At 45.0% G+C, this 16,151-nt stretch overlaps 1 protein-coding gene, 1 long non-coding RNA gene, 1 other non-coding gene and 1 pseudogene across 3 annotated transcripts; 2 read left to right on the top strand and 2 right to left on the bottom strand.

Moving 5' to 3' along the window:
- Positions 1–3,211: 3,211 nt before the first annotated feature.
- On the bottom strand, positions 3,212–5,521 carry LOC123130297 (uncharacterized). The gene is made up of 3 exons (XR_006463795.1): positions 5,357–5,521; positions 5,092–5,149; positions 3,212–3,628 (listed from the first exon to the last, which is right to left on the bottom strand). It is a non-coding gene; the product is annotated as an uncharacterized lncRNA (long non-coding RNA).
- A 1,893-nt stretch (positions 5,522–7,414) lies between these two features.
- Positions 7,415–7,519, top strand: LOC123132693 (uncharacterized; annotated as a pseudogene).
- Positions 7,520–8,575: 1,056 nt separating this feature from the next.
- LOC123132692 (U2 spliceosomal RNA) lies at positions 8,576–8,775 on the top strand. The gene has a single exon (XR_006464975.1). It is a non-coding gene; the product is annotated as a U2 spliceosomal RNA (small nuclear RNA).
- A 661-nt stretch (positions 8,776–9,436) lies between these two features.
- On the bottom strand, positions 9,437–15,407 carry LOC123132064 (probable helicase MAGATAMA 3). Its single transcript, XM_044551812.1, has 20 exons — positions 15,195–15,407; positions 14,953–15,100; positions 14,716–14,855; positions 14,192–14,389; positions 13,882–14,079; positions 13,756–13,791; positions 13,495–13,580; positions 13,214–13,264; positions 12,682–12,790; positions 12,484–12,589; positions 12,224–12,321; positions 12,056–12,154; positions 11,886–11,978; positions 11,705–11,758; positions 11,234–11,292; positions 11,067–11,151; positions 10,633–10,992; positions 10,417–10,539; positions 10,014–10,100; positions 9,437–9,930 (listed from the first exon to the last, which is right to left on the bottom strand). The coding sequence occupies exons 1-20, from the start codon at positions 15,327–15,329 to the stop codon at positions 9,709–9,711; spliced, it is 2,487 nt and encodes an 828-aa protein (XP_044407747.1). The 5' UTR covers positions 15,330–15,407; the 3' UTR covers positions 9,437–9,708.
- Between the last annotated feature and the right edge of the window lie 744 nt (positions 15,408–16,151).

Genomic DNA, 16,151 nt, shown 5'->3' with positions numbered 1-16,151 from the left:
TCTGATGTGTGGGTCATTTTATCCAGCTAGCAATCTCTACTACTTATTTCTGTCAGGCAGAACTCTTAGTCAAACGGTCCTCCCCTCGCACGATGTAACTTCACCGACTTGTATTCCATGTTTTTCTTTTCACCATGCCATTTTTTTTTTTGAAACGCGGTCCCTTAGAGCCCGATTCATTAAAAAAGATCGAAGAGAAGTGCCCAGTTAATTAACAGAAAACCGGGCGAATACCGTCAACATGCCCGCAAAAACAAGGCACACAGGGCGACCTGACAACCCACACAAGAACGCACACACGCCGTCAAAGAGAAAACCACGAACAAGTCGAGGCTTGCGTCGGTCGATGCCAAACAGTCCACCGCACACGCCGACGACCAGGCAGCTCCGACTCTGTCTACGAGCATTGTAGGGGGAAAGCGTTGGGCCTGCGTCGAGCCGGCACCGGAGCCGACCACCCGTCTCGTGTCATCGTCGCCGCGGAAGCACCTCCTCTGCAGCTCCGACTTCAGAAAGACAAATGAGGCCCGACAACCCCTCGAACACGCCGGATGAGACCGACTACCAAAGCTCAGCAGCCGCCCAACTTCGCTCGAAGCCGCCATCGTTGCCACACTAGAAGTCGCGCAACATCCACATTGCCGGACAGACAGCCGCCGACCACAATGTCGCGAGCGTCCAGCCCAAGGAAAGTGCAAACGGGATCCAATGCTCTTCAAGGCGACGCCCCAAAGGAGGAAGCGACGATGCCGACGCCGTCGCCCGACCGACTGGGCCTTAGGCTTTCACCCGAAGAGCTGGAACCGAGGATGTGCAGGGGGTGGACTCCACGGCGGCGCCTCCAAGGAGGTGACACGACATCCGCGGACGCCGACACCGTCGGCCGTTAGAAACCTGGCAAGCCTTCGCCCGGAGCACCGCCCAACACCACATCCTCACGCACTGCACCTCCGCTGACCCGCACACCTCCCACGAAGCCATCGCGCCATGACCAAGCAGAAGCCACCACCACACCACTGGTCTCACCGACCGAAGACACGAGCAGGGCAGACAGCACACCTCGACGACGTCTTTAAGAAGAGCGCGGCACCCGAGTGCGTCGCCGTCGCCGGCCCCGGCCAGAAGCCCGAGGCAGAGCTTTCACCCGGCGCTGCCACACCGCGTGCCGAGCCCAAGCCCGACCGGACCACCAAACAGCATCTCGCCGCAACGAAGCAGCCAGATCCGGAGAACCCAGGGCCGGCCAGAGCCAGCCACGCACGCCCGGAGCTGCCGCCCCCCGCCATCCGCCGGATCCACAGCACCAGGAGCTGCCGGAGCACCACCAAGACGCTGCCGGGCCGAGCACCACCATCACGCGGGGACCGTGGCACCGCACATCGCCACACCAGGTCCGCGCTTGGCCGCGCCCACCCACCGCCGGAGCCGCGCCAGCCCACGCCGAAGCGAGCCCGTCGAGTAGCACCCGACTGAGCACCAAGTCCGGCCGAGCCGAGCAGCATCACCACCTGGAGCAGCGGAGCAGCGCCGCCCCCGCTGTCGAGAACGGCGACCGAGGGGTCCCGCCGCCGCCGCGCCGCCAGGGCTTTGCCCGGGGACGCCTTCGGCTGCGCCGAGAGGAGAGGGAGGCGCAGGGGGACCTGCTCGAGCCCACAGGGGCGCCCTGGTGCAGCCCGGCGCGGCCGCACGGGAGCGGGACAGGAAGAGGGGGAGGGCCGGACTCGAACTCCTCCGCGGGGAGAGGGCCGGCGAAGACGGCACCGGACTTCGGGATGGATGGAGAGAGGACGCCGAGAGGGTCCCGGATCTGTGCTTGGCTGGGCCTGAGGTGGCCGGAGGGAGGAGATCAGGCGGCGGCGGCGGCGCCTGCACCTGCGCGAGATGGGCAATTTTGTCATTTTTCTATTTTGAATAGCTAAACAAAAATCCATGATTCTAGTTCAATTTGGAGAATTTTCTAAAAAAAATGGAGTAACACCTTGAGAGGGGCATGGTGTTCTTGCATTTCATAAAAAAGAAGATAGTTGCTCGGTCTAGGAGAAACTATGCAAAAATCGGATACAAAAGGGCACAAAGTCCGTCACCAGTTGCCAAGGCAACGAAAATTGAGATAGACATTCGACCATACGTGCCTGCAAACCAACGGACCTGAAGGCACCGCACCACCAGACCGCCAACCATGCAGGGGAGAGAACCACACTGTTATGAGAGGATCAGGAATGGACCACCCAAATATCGTAGGTGGTGAAGCGCACCTCCAGAGGTCAGCACCATCTATAGCAACCGACCCTTCGAGGACTGCAGTTACCTAGGGACGTCGCCCCCGGCATCCAACACTCTGACGTGCCCTGTGCTCCACCAACAACGCCCTTAGAGGTCGCCGCCCTAACATCCCCAGCCCGACAAAAGGCCAGTGCCCCCCCCCCCCCCCCCCCCCCCCCGCGCTATACATGATAAACACGACATCCGCTCGCAAACCATGACCATCACGCCAACATTCGGGGTCTTCATCCCCGGCTTTCAATTCATGTTGTGCCAGAAGGACATGACGACCAGGTTGACAATCTCGCCACCCATGGGGCTCGAACACGGACTGGCGAGCGTAGCGGCCGCCGAGGAACCATGGGGCTCAAGGAGCGCCTGTGGCTTAGCTGCTCGGGCTCGAATGCGGAGGGGCGGGCGTGGCGACTGAGGAATCATAGGGATCGTGCCGGATGTGGAGGATCTTGCTACTTGTGTGTCGCTTTCTCCCCCACTCAGTCGCCAGTGGGAGATTGCCGCTTCCTCTGCCTAACACCTGTGGTCCACACCTTAAAATCCCACCTTACCAGCGAGCCCCACAACAAAACCGATTGGCTTTAAACGATTCTCATCTCTCCAGTCCTAGGGAGCATAGTGAAGTTAATGGTTCTTTGGATGTTTTGGGTTTTATCGAAGCTCCTAAAGAAGTTATTTTTTTGTTTCAACTCATAGAATGCTACCTCTTGTAGGAATTACGTGTTCATGGCACCTAACTTTCGCCAAGATAAATACTAGTACTAATTCAGCCTCATCCTTCCTTCTATCCTCTTGCGGATTGACGAAAAAACCTTATTTCTCTCACTTTATCATTAGTCACTATTGAAACTACCGAGGTGGTTAACAATACATTCTAGCTCGAAATGAAAAATAATAATATTAAAAGCAGAGAAAAGTTGCGTACTCATATAAATTGAAATATAACATACATGCATGCAAACATTTTGACTGCCATTTTCAAGATTACAGTTGCATTGCAGCCTTGCAGATGCCTTTAGCTCATAGATAGCACGGAGCTAGGGAAAATAAAGTTAAATTGTACTCCCTTTGTCTCATAATATAAGAGCTTGTTTGACACTAGTGTAGTGTCAAAAACGCTCTTATATTATGGGACATAAGGAGTACATAAAAAAGATATGCTAGCTTGCAGTAATAATATGATCGGTTGTGCAGACTACAGAGGCTTCTTGCATGGTTGTTTTTCTCTTTGGTTTCGTATTCGAATGACTTCTTCATCTTAAATCTCACTGGTTTGACATTGGGATGCAGCAAGCTTGAGGCAGCAACTGCATAACTTGCGGTAAAATCATCGGCATGATCATCATCCAACCTACCAACAAATAGGTTACATGTTAATTGGAAGAACGACCAACATACATACTTTTGAATATTACCTTTGAACTGCATCACATTAATGATATAATTAGTTTTCAAGCATAAATTAGACCATACATTGTGTCTAGTGTGGCATACTGAAGCCACAAAGTGTATGTTATTACCTCCTTGAAAGAGGAGTAGACTAAAATATTTTTTGACCCAACTTTTTTTACACGAACTAAACTAAATTATCATGATTTATCTCAGGTAGGTGGGCCAATTGCTACCTTAGACTGATGATGTGAACAAAGCCACAATTTCCTGTATGCATAACTTATGAAGTGAATAAAAGGTAACACCATCCAACATTTCAAAAGGATGTCTAGGGTAGTAATTAGCTGAAATTGCAATGCTAGGAGGGAGAATATTGATGCTCCCGATTTCGAAATCAGAAGTGACAAATGACAGTGATAATGACTAAAAACTAAATTATCATGAGTTATCTCAGGTAGGTGGGCCAATTGCTACCTTAGACCGATGATGTGAACAAAGCCACAATTTCCTGTATGCATAACTTATGAAGTGAATAAAAGGTAACACCATCCGACATTTCAAAGGGATATCTAGGGTAGTAATTAACTGAAATTGCAATGCTAGGAGGGAGAATATTGATGCTCCCGATTTCGAAATCAGAAGTGACAAATGACAGTGATAATGACTAAAAACTAAATTATCATTATTTATCTCTGGTAGGTGGGCCAATTGCTACCTTAGACTGATGATGTGAACAAAGCCACAATTTCCTGTATGCATAACTTACGAAGTGAATAAAAGGTAACACCATCCGACATTTCAAAGGGATATCTAGGGTAGTAATTAGCTGAAATTGCAATGCTAGGAGGGAGAATATTGATGCTCCCTATTTCGAAATCAGAAGTGACAAATGACAGTGATAATGACTAAAAACTAAATTATCATTATTTATCTCCGGTAGGTGGGCCAATTGCTACCTTAGACTGATGATGTGAACAAAGCCACAATTTCCTGTATGCATAACTTATGAAGTGAATAAAGGTAACACCATCCGACATTTCAAAGGGATATCTAGGGTAGTAATTAGCTGAAATTGCAATGCTAGGAGGGAGAATATTGATGCTCCCAATTTCGAAATCAGAAGTGACAAATGACAGTGATAATGACTAAAAACTAAATATCGACGTGAAAGTATAGTCCCAAGAATATTTTGGTTTTATCTGGACCCGTCCTGTTAATAGTTTTTCTATCTCTCTCTCCGGGATCTTCTCCTAGTCGCTAGCCCAAGACAAAGAACATATGAAAACCTATGGAACTACTCCCTCCAATCCATAAAAAATGTCGCAGTTTTGAACTAAGGTTGAAGATTAATTAATCTCCAGAAAGTCCCGGTGAAGATAACTGAACAAGTTCTAGTTTTACTGGACAGTTAAGAAATCTTACGAGCATCTCGCAAGTTATGCAGTTGCTGCCTCCAGTTTACTGCCTCCAAATGCAAAACCTATACATGCAGCGAGAAACAAGGAAAGGTTTAGCGGATGAATAATCAAAAGTGAAACACAAGATCCAGGAAATCAAGACTAGTTTTTGAAAAGCAAAGCTCCGGTTGATTCGCAAGCAAGGCAGCCAGATTCATGTAGCACAGCAAATCAAATCACGGGTGGTTCAAGAGCAAGAAGCTTGTCACCCAATTAGTTCAAGTAATTACCTGCACATATAGAGATCAGATCTTGGTACTGCCATCAGACAGCACCTCTTGACCTCTCACCACATCTGATCTAACCCTAGAAAAGGGGACAGAAACACAGAGCTGTGCTGTGTTTGTGTGAAGAAGGGGTGAACGAGGGGAGCCTGCTTTTATAGGCAAACAAATGGGCAGAGAGATAAAATAACGCTGTGGGGCCTGCAATGCAATTAAGGGAGGGACAACTGAATCATTGTTAATTAAGCAATGTGACATGACACTTGCAGACAGGAGAAAAGCTCTTAACTCCCACTTGCCTGGAGTCGCTTCGCGCTTATTGGACGCCCGTCCCACCAGTCTATACTAATCACAGTATGTACACATATGTTTAGTAGGCCTCGTTTGGTTACATGTCTCTGGGTTTGATGTGGCTTCGTGGAAGCCGCGGCGCGAGGTACAGCGAGGCGAGGCCGGGCATCTTTCTGCCTCTCGGATTCTGCCTGTCGAGAGGCCATTAAGCAGAGCACAGCATCCAAGCTTAGTCGGCTTCAGTTAGAAAAGAGAAGCCTGAATTTTTGACAGTCCAAGTCCCACGTGTAGGTGCAGCTGAAGCCATCAATTATTGAGTGGCCCTATCGCTCAAATGTTTTTACCTAGCAAGATCGAATCCTAACAAAGCTGCAGCTTCAAAAAGCATGAAAGGCAGGGTTGGCGCTTGGCAGTCTCCGGCGGCAGGTCTTGCTCTGTCGCTCTGCAGCTGCCAACGTTTCTCTGAACTCCATTGTTCTACGCCCCATCACGGTCTCAGCTCGCTAACTGGAGTTAATGTTGTTTTAATAGCTTCGACCCGTCCATATCAAAATCTCGAAGTTCTCTTATAACTTGTCAAAATCTTGAAGTTAAATCCCTGTACACGGAAACAAATCCTTGCTTTTATTTTGTTTTTCCAGGTTGGGATTTTTTTTTTTGAGAAACTTCCGGGTTGAGATATGAATAGGAGGAATAGAGAGAAGCAACTCTACTGGGCCATGAGTACGAATTAAGCCGAGCTATTGGGTCTTCAAGGCGTCTGGGCTGCTATGGTAAAATCAACGTGGAAGCTACATCGGCGGCATGCAGGTTATGCGGCGCAAGAGATTCTTGGCGACATGCGCTTATAAACTGCTCGATGGCTCGGAGTGTGTGGGCGTTAGCTGATGAAGAAATTGTGGAGGTGATGTGTCAGAATGAAAGCCACAACGCGAAGGACTGGATCTTCCAAATAAACAGCAAATTATCGCATGACCAGCTAGTTCGCATGGTGATCACGTTATGGGCTATATGGGGAGCGAGAAGGAAAGTAGTTTATGAAGACATCTTTCAAAGCCCAATGTCAACACACTTATATATTCGGTCCTATTGGAGTGATCTTCAAGTTTTAAAGAAGCCACACATCCAGCATTCACAGACCAGGCCGGCGAGGCCGTCCAACTGGATCCAACCGCCGGAAAATTTGATGAAGGTGAATGTAGATGCTACGGTGAGGGGATGTCGAGGAGTCGGTTCAGTGGCAGCGATATGCAGGAATAGGCAAGGACTCTATCTAGGTGCTTCATCCGTGGTATTCAGAGGTATAGTTGATCCCACGACTCTGGAAGCTCTAGCGGTGAGGGAGGCCATGGCATTGGCGGAGGATCTAAACCTACAAGCTATTCAGGTGGCTTCAGATTGCTCGGTGGTGATAGATGACATCAAGAGGAGAAGTGGGGTTGGCTATGGGGCTATTGTACATTAAATACTAGAGTACTCTACTAGTTTTACTTTGTGTAATTTTGTTCATGAATTTAGGAGTTCGAATGTCGAAGCTCATAATCTAGCAAAGCATGCACTAAAACTGGGGCTTGGTCGTCATGTTTGGTTGGGCCACCCTGAGGATCTTCATTTCGTTCATGTAAATTATGTGACGAATCAATAAAGCTTTGCTGATTGTCTCAAAAAAAAAAAACTAATGCGCTGCTGTTTGATTAGTGCCACCTCGCCGGTGCGAGCAGCACGGTCAGCTGAGAGAGCAATAAGAAGAGGCGGAGGGCAACCTTTCAAATCATACATTTCTCTGCCTTTTGGCTAGATCAAATGTAGTATTTGTTCTTATCAGCTTTTTTTGAGATAAATGAAAACTTTATTCATTAGAAATAAAAAGTACATAATTTGTGAGGATCATTACAATTTCATTTAAAGGTTTCTCAAATCAATTAGAAATCAATGAAAATCTAGCTAAACTCGCAAGCTCGTGAGCTACTTTATTTACTTCTCTATTACAATGTTCGAATCTAGTAGCAACGAAGTCACAAGCATAATGAAAACAGTCGTCGAAAATTGCCGCCGCCGCACATGCCGACTGTCCTCTGTTATTCATGGTATCAATCTTCTCCAGATTGTTTGCCTTAATAATAAGGTGATTACATCCCGCCCTTTGCGCCAATGTTATACTAAATTTAAGAGCTGAGGCTTCCGCCATCAACACATCTGCACAGTAGTCAATCTTTCCGTTCCCTCCCGCGATAAACTACCTTTTTCATCTCTCAAAATCGCCCCCATCGTGCCCCTAAGCAGGTCGTGATCAAAAGAAGCGTCAACGTTAAGTTTCACAAAACCCCTAGGAGGACATGACCAACCCCCCTTTTTCATAGAAGCCTTGAGGGATGATGCATTTACGAAGTTTGACGTAAGGGCTAGAATCCCTACTGAAATCTGAAGTGCATTCTGAGTTGTCTCTTTGTGCACTAACTTCCGTCTTTCCCACCATAAATATCATGCTGAGACAGCAATCATTTTACGCACATTGTGATAACCCATTATCCTTAATTCTTGGTCTGGCAGACGTAGTAGGTACTCCAACACCGCCTCTCCAGTAAGGTCAACCTCGCAAGCTTTATCAATGATATCATTCATCCCCAGCCTTGTTCAAACCTCCTTTGCTCTACTGCAAAGGAAAAGCATATGCTTTGTATTTTCAGAACCCTCAAAGCAAGTAGGACAAATGAGCATGACCTTCATATGTCTATTTGCCAGCGTAACCCGGCATGGAAGTGTTCCATGTAATGTACGCCATATAAAAATTTTAACTTTTGCCGGACATGATAATTTCCATATCTTACTCTAAATAGGATTAACTGTGGTTCGCCCCATCCCATTAGAATGTTTTAGTCTACTTCCATACTGATGGTCCCACTCCACAAAATAAGCAGACCGGACCGACAACATATCATTTTTCGTATAACTCCAAGCAATAAAATCTGGCATATCATGTTGCGAGATTGGAATTTATTTGATATGTGAACCATGTGTCCACAACGATATGAAATTTATTTTTTATGATGGAGGGTCCATCACAATGGCTTGCCATTGGGACCCTTATGTGTCGCATGGGCGTTGCACTACTGCCCAGGCTAGACGCACCCCAACCAATACAAAGTAAACAAATTATAGTCTTCTAAACAAATATTAAATTTTAGTTTAAATTGGTTATATCAATCGATTAGATTCCTAAGTTTCTTGTTGCCAGGTGCATCATAAGGCTGAAGACAAGGATGGTTCAACTACCTTTTCAATTGGGAGCATTGTCTGAATAAATTTCCCTGTGAACGTGTGAGATTGTTTTCCCATATTCATTGATCGAATGCTACCCTTTCAATGGATACCTTGCACATGATTTGGTTATTACAAGACTATTTTATTTCAGCCATTTTGAACAGAATCAAGCACACCGCTGCTCATTCTTAGTTTCATGGTGCCCGCCAGAGCAATAGATACACTTTCATGGTTGTACAATATAATGCCAGGTGACTCATACAATAGCAAAGGTTATGTGTATTTCAAATTTGGATCTGAAATTTTCAAGGATTGTAGACAGATATCTTGTGAACAACCACATATCTTTTCTGGAATTTGTCAAACCTTTTAAATTTGAGTTTTGTGAGATGGGAACATGACAGCACCTAAGCCATAAGAGCTACAGCAAGGTCCACGACATGTGCCAGCCTCTGGCGAAGAAAGAAATGTAACCAGGGAGGGCACCGGCTGGTGTTCTTCGCCAAATTCCAGCACATGTACTACACAATCAAGTGAACAACATACACACATACGATATATAAGCATATAGACACAGCAGAAGCCAGAGCTGCTGCAGTTCTGCGGTTAACTTTTTTTGTTCCATAATGTATGCATGGAGCTCGCGTAGATGATTCGTTGGGCAAGGCGGGCATGCACCAGCCTCTTCCCCCCTAAAATTTGCTAAGAATAGCAGAATTTCTAACTTGCAAAGCTTTTTGCTCTTCTATGTTATGTACCTGGCCTCTGATAAAGCTCCCCCTCCAGCAATACATTGCAGGCAACAATTAATCATCACCACCTCCTCCATCATCAGCCTCCATGGCGTCATAATCATCTCCATCCGCTTGATGGTCCCCAGCATCGTCTGCGTCCATCACTTCTTGCCTTGCAACCACTTCATTGATGGCTTCTACTGCCTGTGATATCCTCGCGTCTGGAACAGGTCTCTCCACCTTCATGGATTTGAAACTATCCTCGGTGAAGAACGCAGTGAATGGCTTTGGCACCTGCAAGATGATCATGGTTAGTTACATTCACCAAATGTTGTTTTTCTACACAAGCTTCAAAAGAAAGACAGTAGCCATCTCACCTTGAAATAACGGTTTCGCTCTTTGGCACTCTCAACAAGGTTGGTCCAGTGTTTATCTTTCTTCAATGTTGAAGCGGAACCTATTACCTGCATCACACGCTAATTTGTTATTTGGGTATTTACCAACAACGAATGATAGTTTACACAAATAAGCCAACTCCTGATTCCTAGTGAGATGTAGAATGGGTAGAATACATCAAATCGAGTTATACATCGCATAGCTTGTTCTTCTAAAAAAGGAACTCAGGCACTATAACCTCCATACTGTCACACCGCGTAATCCATGAACAAACATGTAGGGTTGTAAATCCAATACAATTAAAACTCGTTTCTTTCTACCAGTGTGTATGCAATGTGCATCATAAAAAAAGACAACATTGATGTTTGGATAAAGATCACTTACAAGTACAGCAGATCTAGCTCTGGTGATGGCAACATTCATTCGCCGAAAATCAGAAACAAACCCAATATTTTGCTCCTTATTGCATCGAACACATGAGAAAATGACAAGTTCCTTTTCACGGCCCTACATGTGAGCAACAAGATGCCATATTACAATCACTGCAACCCACTACGTTACATAGAGCAAATCTGCAATGCATGTTAATAAACTAGTTACCTGGAATCCATCAACAGTGTTTACATCTATAACTTCCTTTGATTGGTCGCCAAAGGTCGACCGGAAATGGTCCTTCAGGAGTTTCACCTGACCCCTGTATGGTGATATAACAGCTACTTGAGAACTAGATTTGAGTTCTGGATAGCGCATGGCCAATTGGTGATATAGGAGGGTTATGAATTCCACTTCATCCTCGTTCACCGTCGAACCACTTCCAGACAGCTGAGATTCAACCCCATCAACATCAAAGAAGCAAAATGGTCCGAAGCAGCTGTAGGAATGCCATGGACGTTTTTTGTTGAGCCCTTCCCCGTCTTCTAGGATGCCTTCATAGAATTCTTTTGAAGGGAATACACTAATCTGTTTATTGAATGTATTAGTAAAATCAGAAAGCCATCCAGTTTCCAGCTTACATGAATTGAGTGGGGTACTACCTCTGGATGCATACGATACTGAATTTTGAGCATTTGCACGGGAAAACCAGCAGCTTGAAATCTCTGGAACAAACTTGTTCGATAACTGATGGATAGCTAGCATTGTATTAGCATTGCAACACGTTAACAGTGTGAATCAATTAAAGAAAAATAAGGGGACGTCTTACCCTAAGTTCTGAGCAGTCTTTGAAATTACAGTTGCAGGTAACTGAACTGGGTCACCAACCTGGTATGAATATCAGAAGTGATAGTGAGAAACTGAGGATACAAATGTAACCACTGTGAGCAAATACTCAAGGTACCTTAGGTATCAACATATCAACAGAGTACAGAAGATATGAAGCGAAATGGTCAGGAACAGATGGCTAGGTACGGCGTGCGCGTAAACACGTACAGGAAGAAATGAAAACAAATTTCTACAGAATCTAAGCTAGTGAAATGATTCTAGATTTAATATCCACAAGGACATCGATAATACCATCCTGCTGTTGAGTGAATGAAGTACTTAACTAGTAGTATAGTGATTAGCTATAACACACTAGTAGTATAGTGATTAGCTATAACACATTGACAAGGAAAAGGTAAACTGCTGAATAAAAGAGATATGTACAATCATCTGAGAAAAATAGACTGCATACAAGAAAAACTTGTCTGCATCCATGAACCAGGGGCACAAGAGTCGCTGGTTCTACCTGAAAACAAAGTGCACGTGTCAGATTCAGAAATAATTTGCAAATAGAAGCATAAACGATACCATTATCAAAGCCTGATAATGTTAATGCTCCACTAGAAAGATAACATGCACAAAAAAATACTCACAGCTTGCGCGGCTTCATCAATTATAACAACATCAAAAGCACGAGTCATCCTGGTGAAAATGGCCGATCCACTGAAACTGAGGGTAGAAAACACCTACGAATTTTCCTTGACAATGAGAATAACATTTTCAAATATTATCAACAAATATTGATAACAACAGATGTTCGTACAATAGCTGCTTCGTCAAGAAGTGAAGCTCTAATTCGATCCTGTTCACCAGCTCCTCGTCTCCCGCCATCTGATGCCACCCCAGATTGTTTTTGTTGTATCTGTAAATATTTGAACTCGCTATAATTGACACAAGTTAGACAGAATGCTTAGCAACTCAAATCACATACAAGGTAATCCATGGAAACTGCTTTGACAGAATGATGTGCCTTTAATCCAATACGCACAATCTTGGGATTGTAAGTGTTGTTATTTTCATCACGTATTCCTGAAAACATGCAATAACTTTGTTAGTTAATTTGCTCATGACCAAAGCAATAAGCACGAGCTCACAAACAATAGTGTTTGATCACAGACATATGGATGCAAGAATACTTTCATTTTGATTAACATTTTCAGCATCAAATGACATAGAGCCAAAAAAACTAACCTGTTTGAAGAACACGCAATACAATCTCATCAAGTGCTGAGTTGGATGGAGCACAGACCAACACATGGGCACGATACTTGCGATTGGAACTTACGACTTCAGGTTTCTGCCCAGAATTGTTTTAACCATGTAAGGGATGAACCATCCACATCCAGAAATAATGGCAAATATAGTCAACTACCGAGTATAGAAGAGTACCAGATCATTCCCAGTAGGATAAAAACCATCATCACCATCGACAGGCATAATCAAATCTCGAGGATTTGCACCAATTAGCCATGGAGATGCTTTCATCCAGTTTGCGTGCCTATCATGTAAACTCCACAGTAAGATAGTGCTAAGTGCTCACAAATACTTGTAGTAGAATCTTGCAGAATTTCGCAACAGAAAACGCAACCAAAAAACACATACAAAAATTCCCACACAGCACATGAAGGCTGAAACTAGATGCTGAAGGATCACTATACATGATAGTGCAAATGTAAACCACAACAATCTTATCCTTCTGATAAAGCCTGGTTACACCCATGTTTTTGAGGCATCAAAGAAAAACGCGAGTGCCAAAGAGTGAGTACATGAAAAGCCAGCAACAGATGCAGCAATTATGAACATTTCTGGCAATATCCTTAATCTTGTAACTGCTACATGCTCTTCACTCAGCATTTTATGCTTTCCTTCAGCGCTCCAAAACCAAAGAATGTCAGAAACTAACTAGGAAATAAGCACTTACTTGCTCTCTATGTCCAGCTCTGGCCCATGCTTTTGAACATCAAACCCTCCTCTGCAAAAGGATCATGAAGCATGTGAGATACATGCACTCATTTTTATCTGGAAGAAACATTACGACAAAAGAGGAATAAATTTCTGCAGATTACAGTGTATATGTTTCTGTTGTAACTTTTATTATGTCATTTCTAATTAAAAAGGAGAAGGATTTTTTTGTCATCTCCAAAATAATATTACCAATATGCATTTCACTTGATATTACAGAAAAAAACAGAAGATTATTACCTAGTCTGCATTCTTGCAGGAGCGGAATGAAGAACAGCACTGAGCAGTCCAAGGATCGTTTGTGTTTTTCCAGTTCCTGGTGGGCCCTACAAATAAGAGTAGAACTCCACGGTCAATGGTTCATGCTTCTAAGGAATGCGATGTCCACAGATCTGCTTATACATTCTCCAGAAAATGCATACATCCAAAATTGTTCTCACTTGACAAGGTAAACGACAATACACTGCAAGTTAGAACAGCAGGAAAAAGTAGCAAACTAACCTGAATAAGGACAAAGGATCTGCGCGAAAGACCTGCCTGCAGGAGACAATACTGGTCTGTTAGGCACATACATTTCCCTCAGAACTAGATATGACGACAACATCAAATAGTACGAAGTACGCTCACATTAACTGCATCTAGCTGTGAACCATTAAGATTTGTTTTCAGGTAATCCATAAGTGGCTGAGGTACATTCCAAGCACGATTTTGATCATTTCCATCTCTGTTGTTCTCAGAAGCTGAAAGAATCAAATCCTTAAAAGGATGTGAAGCTACAGAGTGCATTCCAGAGTACTCTCGCAGTATGGTAGATAAACTGCACATCTGAGGATATTGACCAAAAATGAAATATCAAGGTCATATCTAGAAGTACATGCCCTTAATAACTGAGGCAAGCATGAAAACTCAGGCAGTCTTTAGTAACAACCGAACTCACCTTTAAAATCCACAGAAAGCTATTTGGTGTTGACAAAATGGAAGCAAAGCGCTGCAGCCTTGAAGACTTCACAGGCCGTGCAACATTTAGATTTTTTATTTCCCCCGCCACAAATGTTCTAAGAGAGAGGTTATCTTTACCACCTCGCTGTTCCACCACGGCAAAGGCATACGCGGTAGGATTCACTCCCTCCTCAAACTGCAAAATGCAGGCATATCCTAACTCATCATTCATCATCAATATGGCTAACCATGTCTGGTGCACAGTAAATGTGGGGGAAATGCAATCATGACTTATGCTACGTAGATCTGATGGACCGATCAATTTTCCCTAGGAAATTATCTGAAAACATTCATCGCAATACAATGACCTTTAATCTGGTATATACATTGGTCTCAGATATTCATTGTTTTCCAACTTGAGATTTAACAACAAAACAGATAAGAGTGTTGGGCAGTCTGCACACTATAAGATCCACTAAATTGGCTGGGGTGTTGTCTGCTTCCTGCTAGCATGGAACTTACTTTCTCTTTGGAGAGCAGGAGGAGGTCATTCTCACACACAATGTCACGGAGGCCATCGGACACCACCATGGACAACTTGTGGAAACCCTCGGACTCTGCACATGATGCCACCGCCCCTCTCTGCCAGTCCAGCCCAACCTCTACTCAAATAGACCACAAACCAAGAACTGCTTAATAATGAACCAAGAGGCAGAAATTGAGAAAATCACACAAGCAGCAAGTTGGAGCAAAGCCCACCGTCCTCCTCCTCCTCCTCGTTGCGGCGGCCCTGGAGGATCTGCCCCTTGACCTCCTCGAAGAGCAGCGGCTCGAAGACGCCCAAGTACTCCTCCACGGAGGCGTAGCTGTTCTTCACGTGCTGCAGCCCCTTGGCCTTGTCCGCGCCCTGCCCGCCCCCAATCAGGAGATTGTGAAGGTTCAGGGATTCCGTCGGGCGTAATTGCGATGCCGTTAGTTGGCGCGGAGGGATTCGAGTGTACCTTGGAGTCGGCGACGATGCGGAGGTAGTCCCAGCTGAGCACGATCTTGAGGAAGCGGTCCGTGGTGGAGGCGGGCGAGGGCGTGGAGGACGAGGCCCCGCCGCCGCCGCCGCCGCCGGGCTTGTCCACCGCCATGGATTTCTCTCCGCGGCGGGAGAGGGTTTGGGGGGGTTTAGGGTAATGTTGAGCTGACGGTCGACACGGCCCACCGGAGCCGGGAGAGGAGAGAGAGAGAGAGAGATAAATAATACTGGCGCGGGCTCTCGATGTTGGGCTCTTATTGCGACCGTTCCCGGCCCGATGTAAGGCCTCCTCTTTAATGCAAGGTGATCATCATAGTACTTCCTCCTTTCCTCGTCTAAAAAAAGTACTTACTCCATTCCTAAATATAAGTCTTTTTAGATATTTCAATTAGGACTGCATATGGAGCAAAATGAGTGAATGTAGACTCTAAAATATGTATATATACATCTGTGTGTAGCTTTAATTAAAATATCTAAAAAGACGTATATTTAGGAACGGAGGAAGTATCTTTTACAAGAGTATCAATAATCTTTACGGATGGATCTTTCATTCACCCCGCACACACCTTACTTCTAACTAGTTTGGCTAAATCATGAACAACACAATTAGTCTCTCTAGGAGCATGCTCAAAAATAATATGCGGGGAATCACATGCAAGGTGATACATATCATCAAAAACTGTCGTCAATAGACCGAAAGAGCAACCCACATTCTTCATTTTCTCTATCACCCCGATGTTATGGGAGTTCATCTCTATGCGATTACACCCAACTGTAGTTGCCAATTGAGACCAAACCGTAAGGCTAGTGCCTCGGCCATAAGCGCATCTTTGCATCAATTGATTTTCCTGTCCCCCGACGTGACAAATCTACCATTTTAGTCTATGATGACAGCACCATACGAGCCTTTAGTAAGTCTGGGTCAAAAGCCCCA

This window comes from Triticum aestivum, chromosome 6A (assembly GCF_018294505.1).
Source record: "Triticum aestivum cultivar Chinese Spring chromosome 6A, IWGSC CS RefSeq v2.1, whole genome shotgun sequence".
Lineage (NCBI taxonomy): Eukaryota > Viridiplantae > Streptophyta > Magnoliopsida > Poales > Poaceae > Triticum > Triticum aestivum.
Note: the sequence above shows the minus strand (reverse complement) of the source record. Positions and strands in the feature narration are given on the sequence as shown.

Coding starts and splice junctions, on each gene's coding strand:
- LOC123132064 (XM_044551812.1), bottom strand. CDS start 15,329: ATGGCGGTGGACAAGCCCGGCGGCGGCGGCGGCGGCGGGGCCTCGTCC. Junction 13,265..13,494: donor CCTGCAAGAATGCAGACTAG/GTAATAATCTTC, acceptor ATCCTTTTGCAG/AGGAGGGTTTGATGTTCAAA. Junction 11,293..11,704: donor GATGCAGACAAGTTTTTCTT/GTATGCAGTCTA, acceptor TATTCATACCAG/GTTGGTGACCCAGTTCAGTT.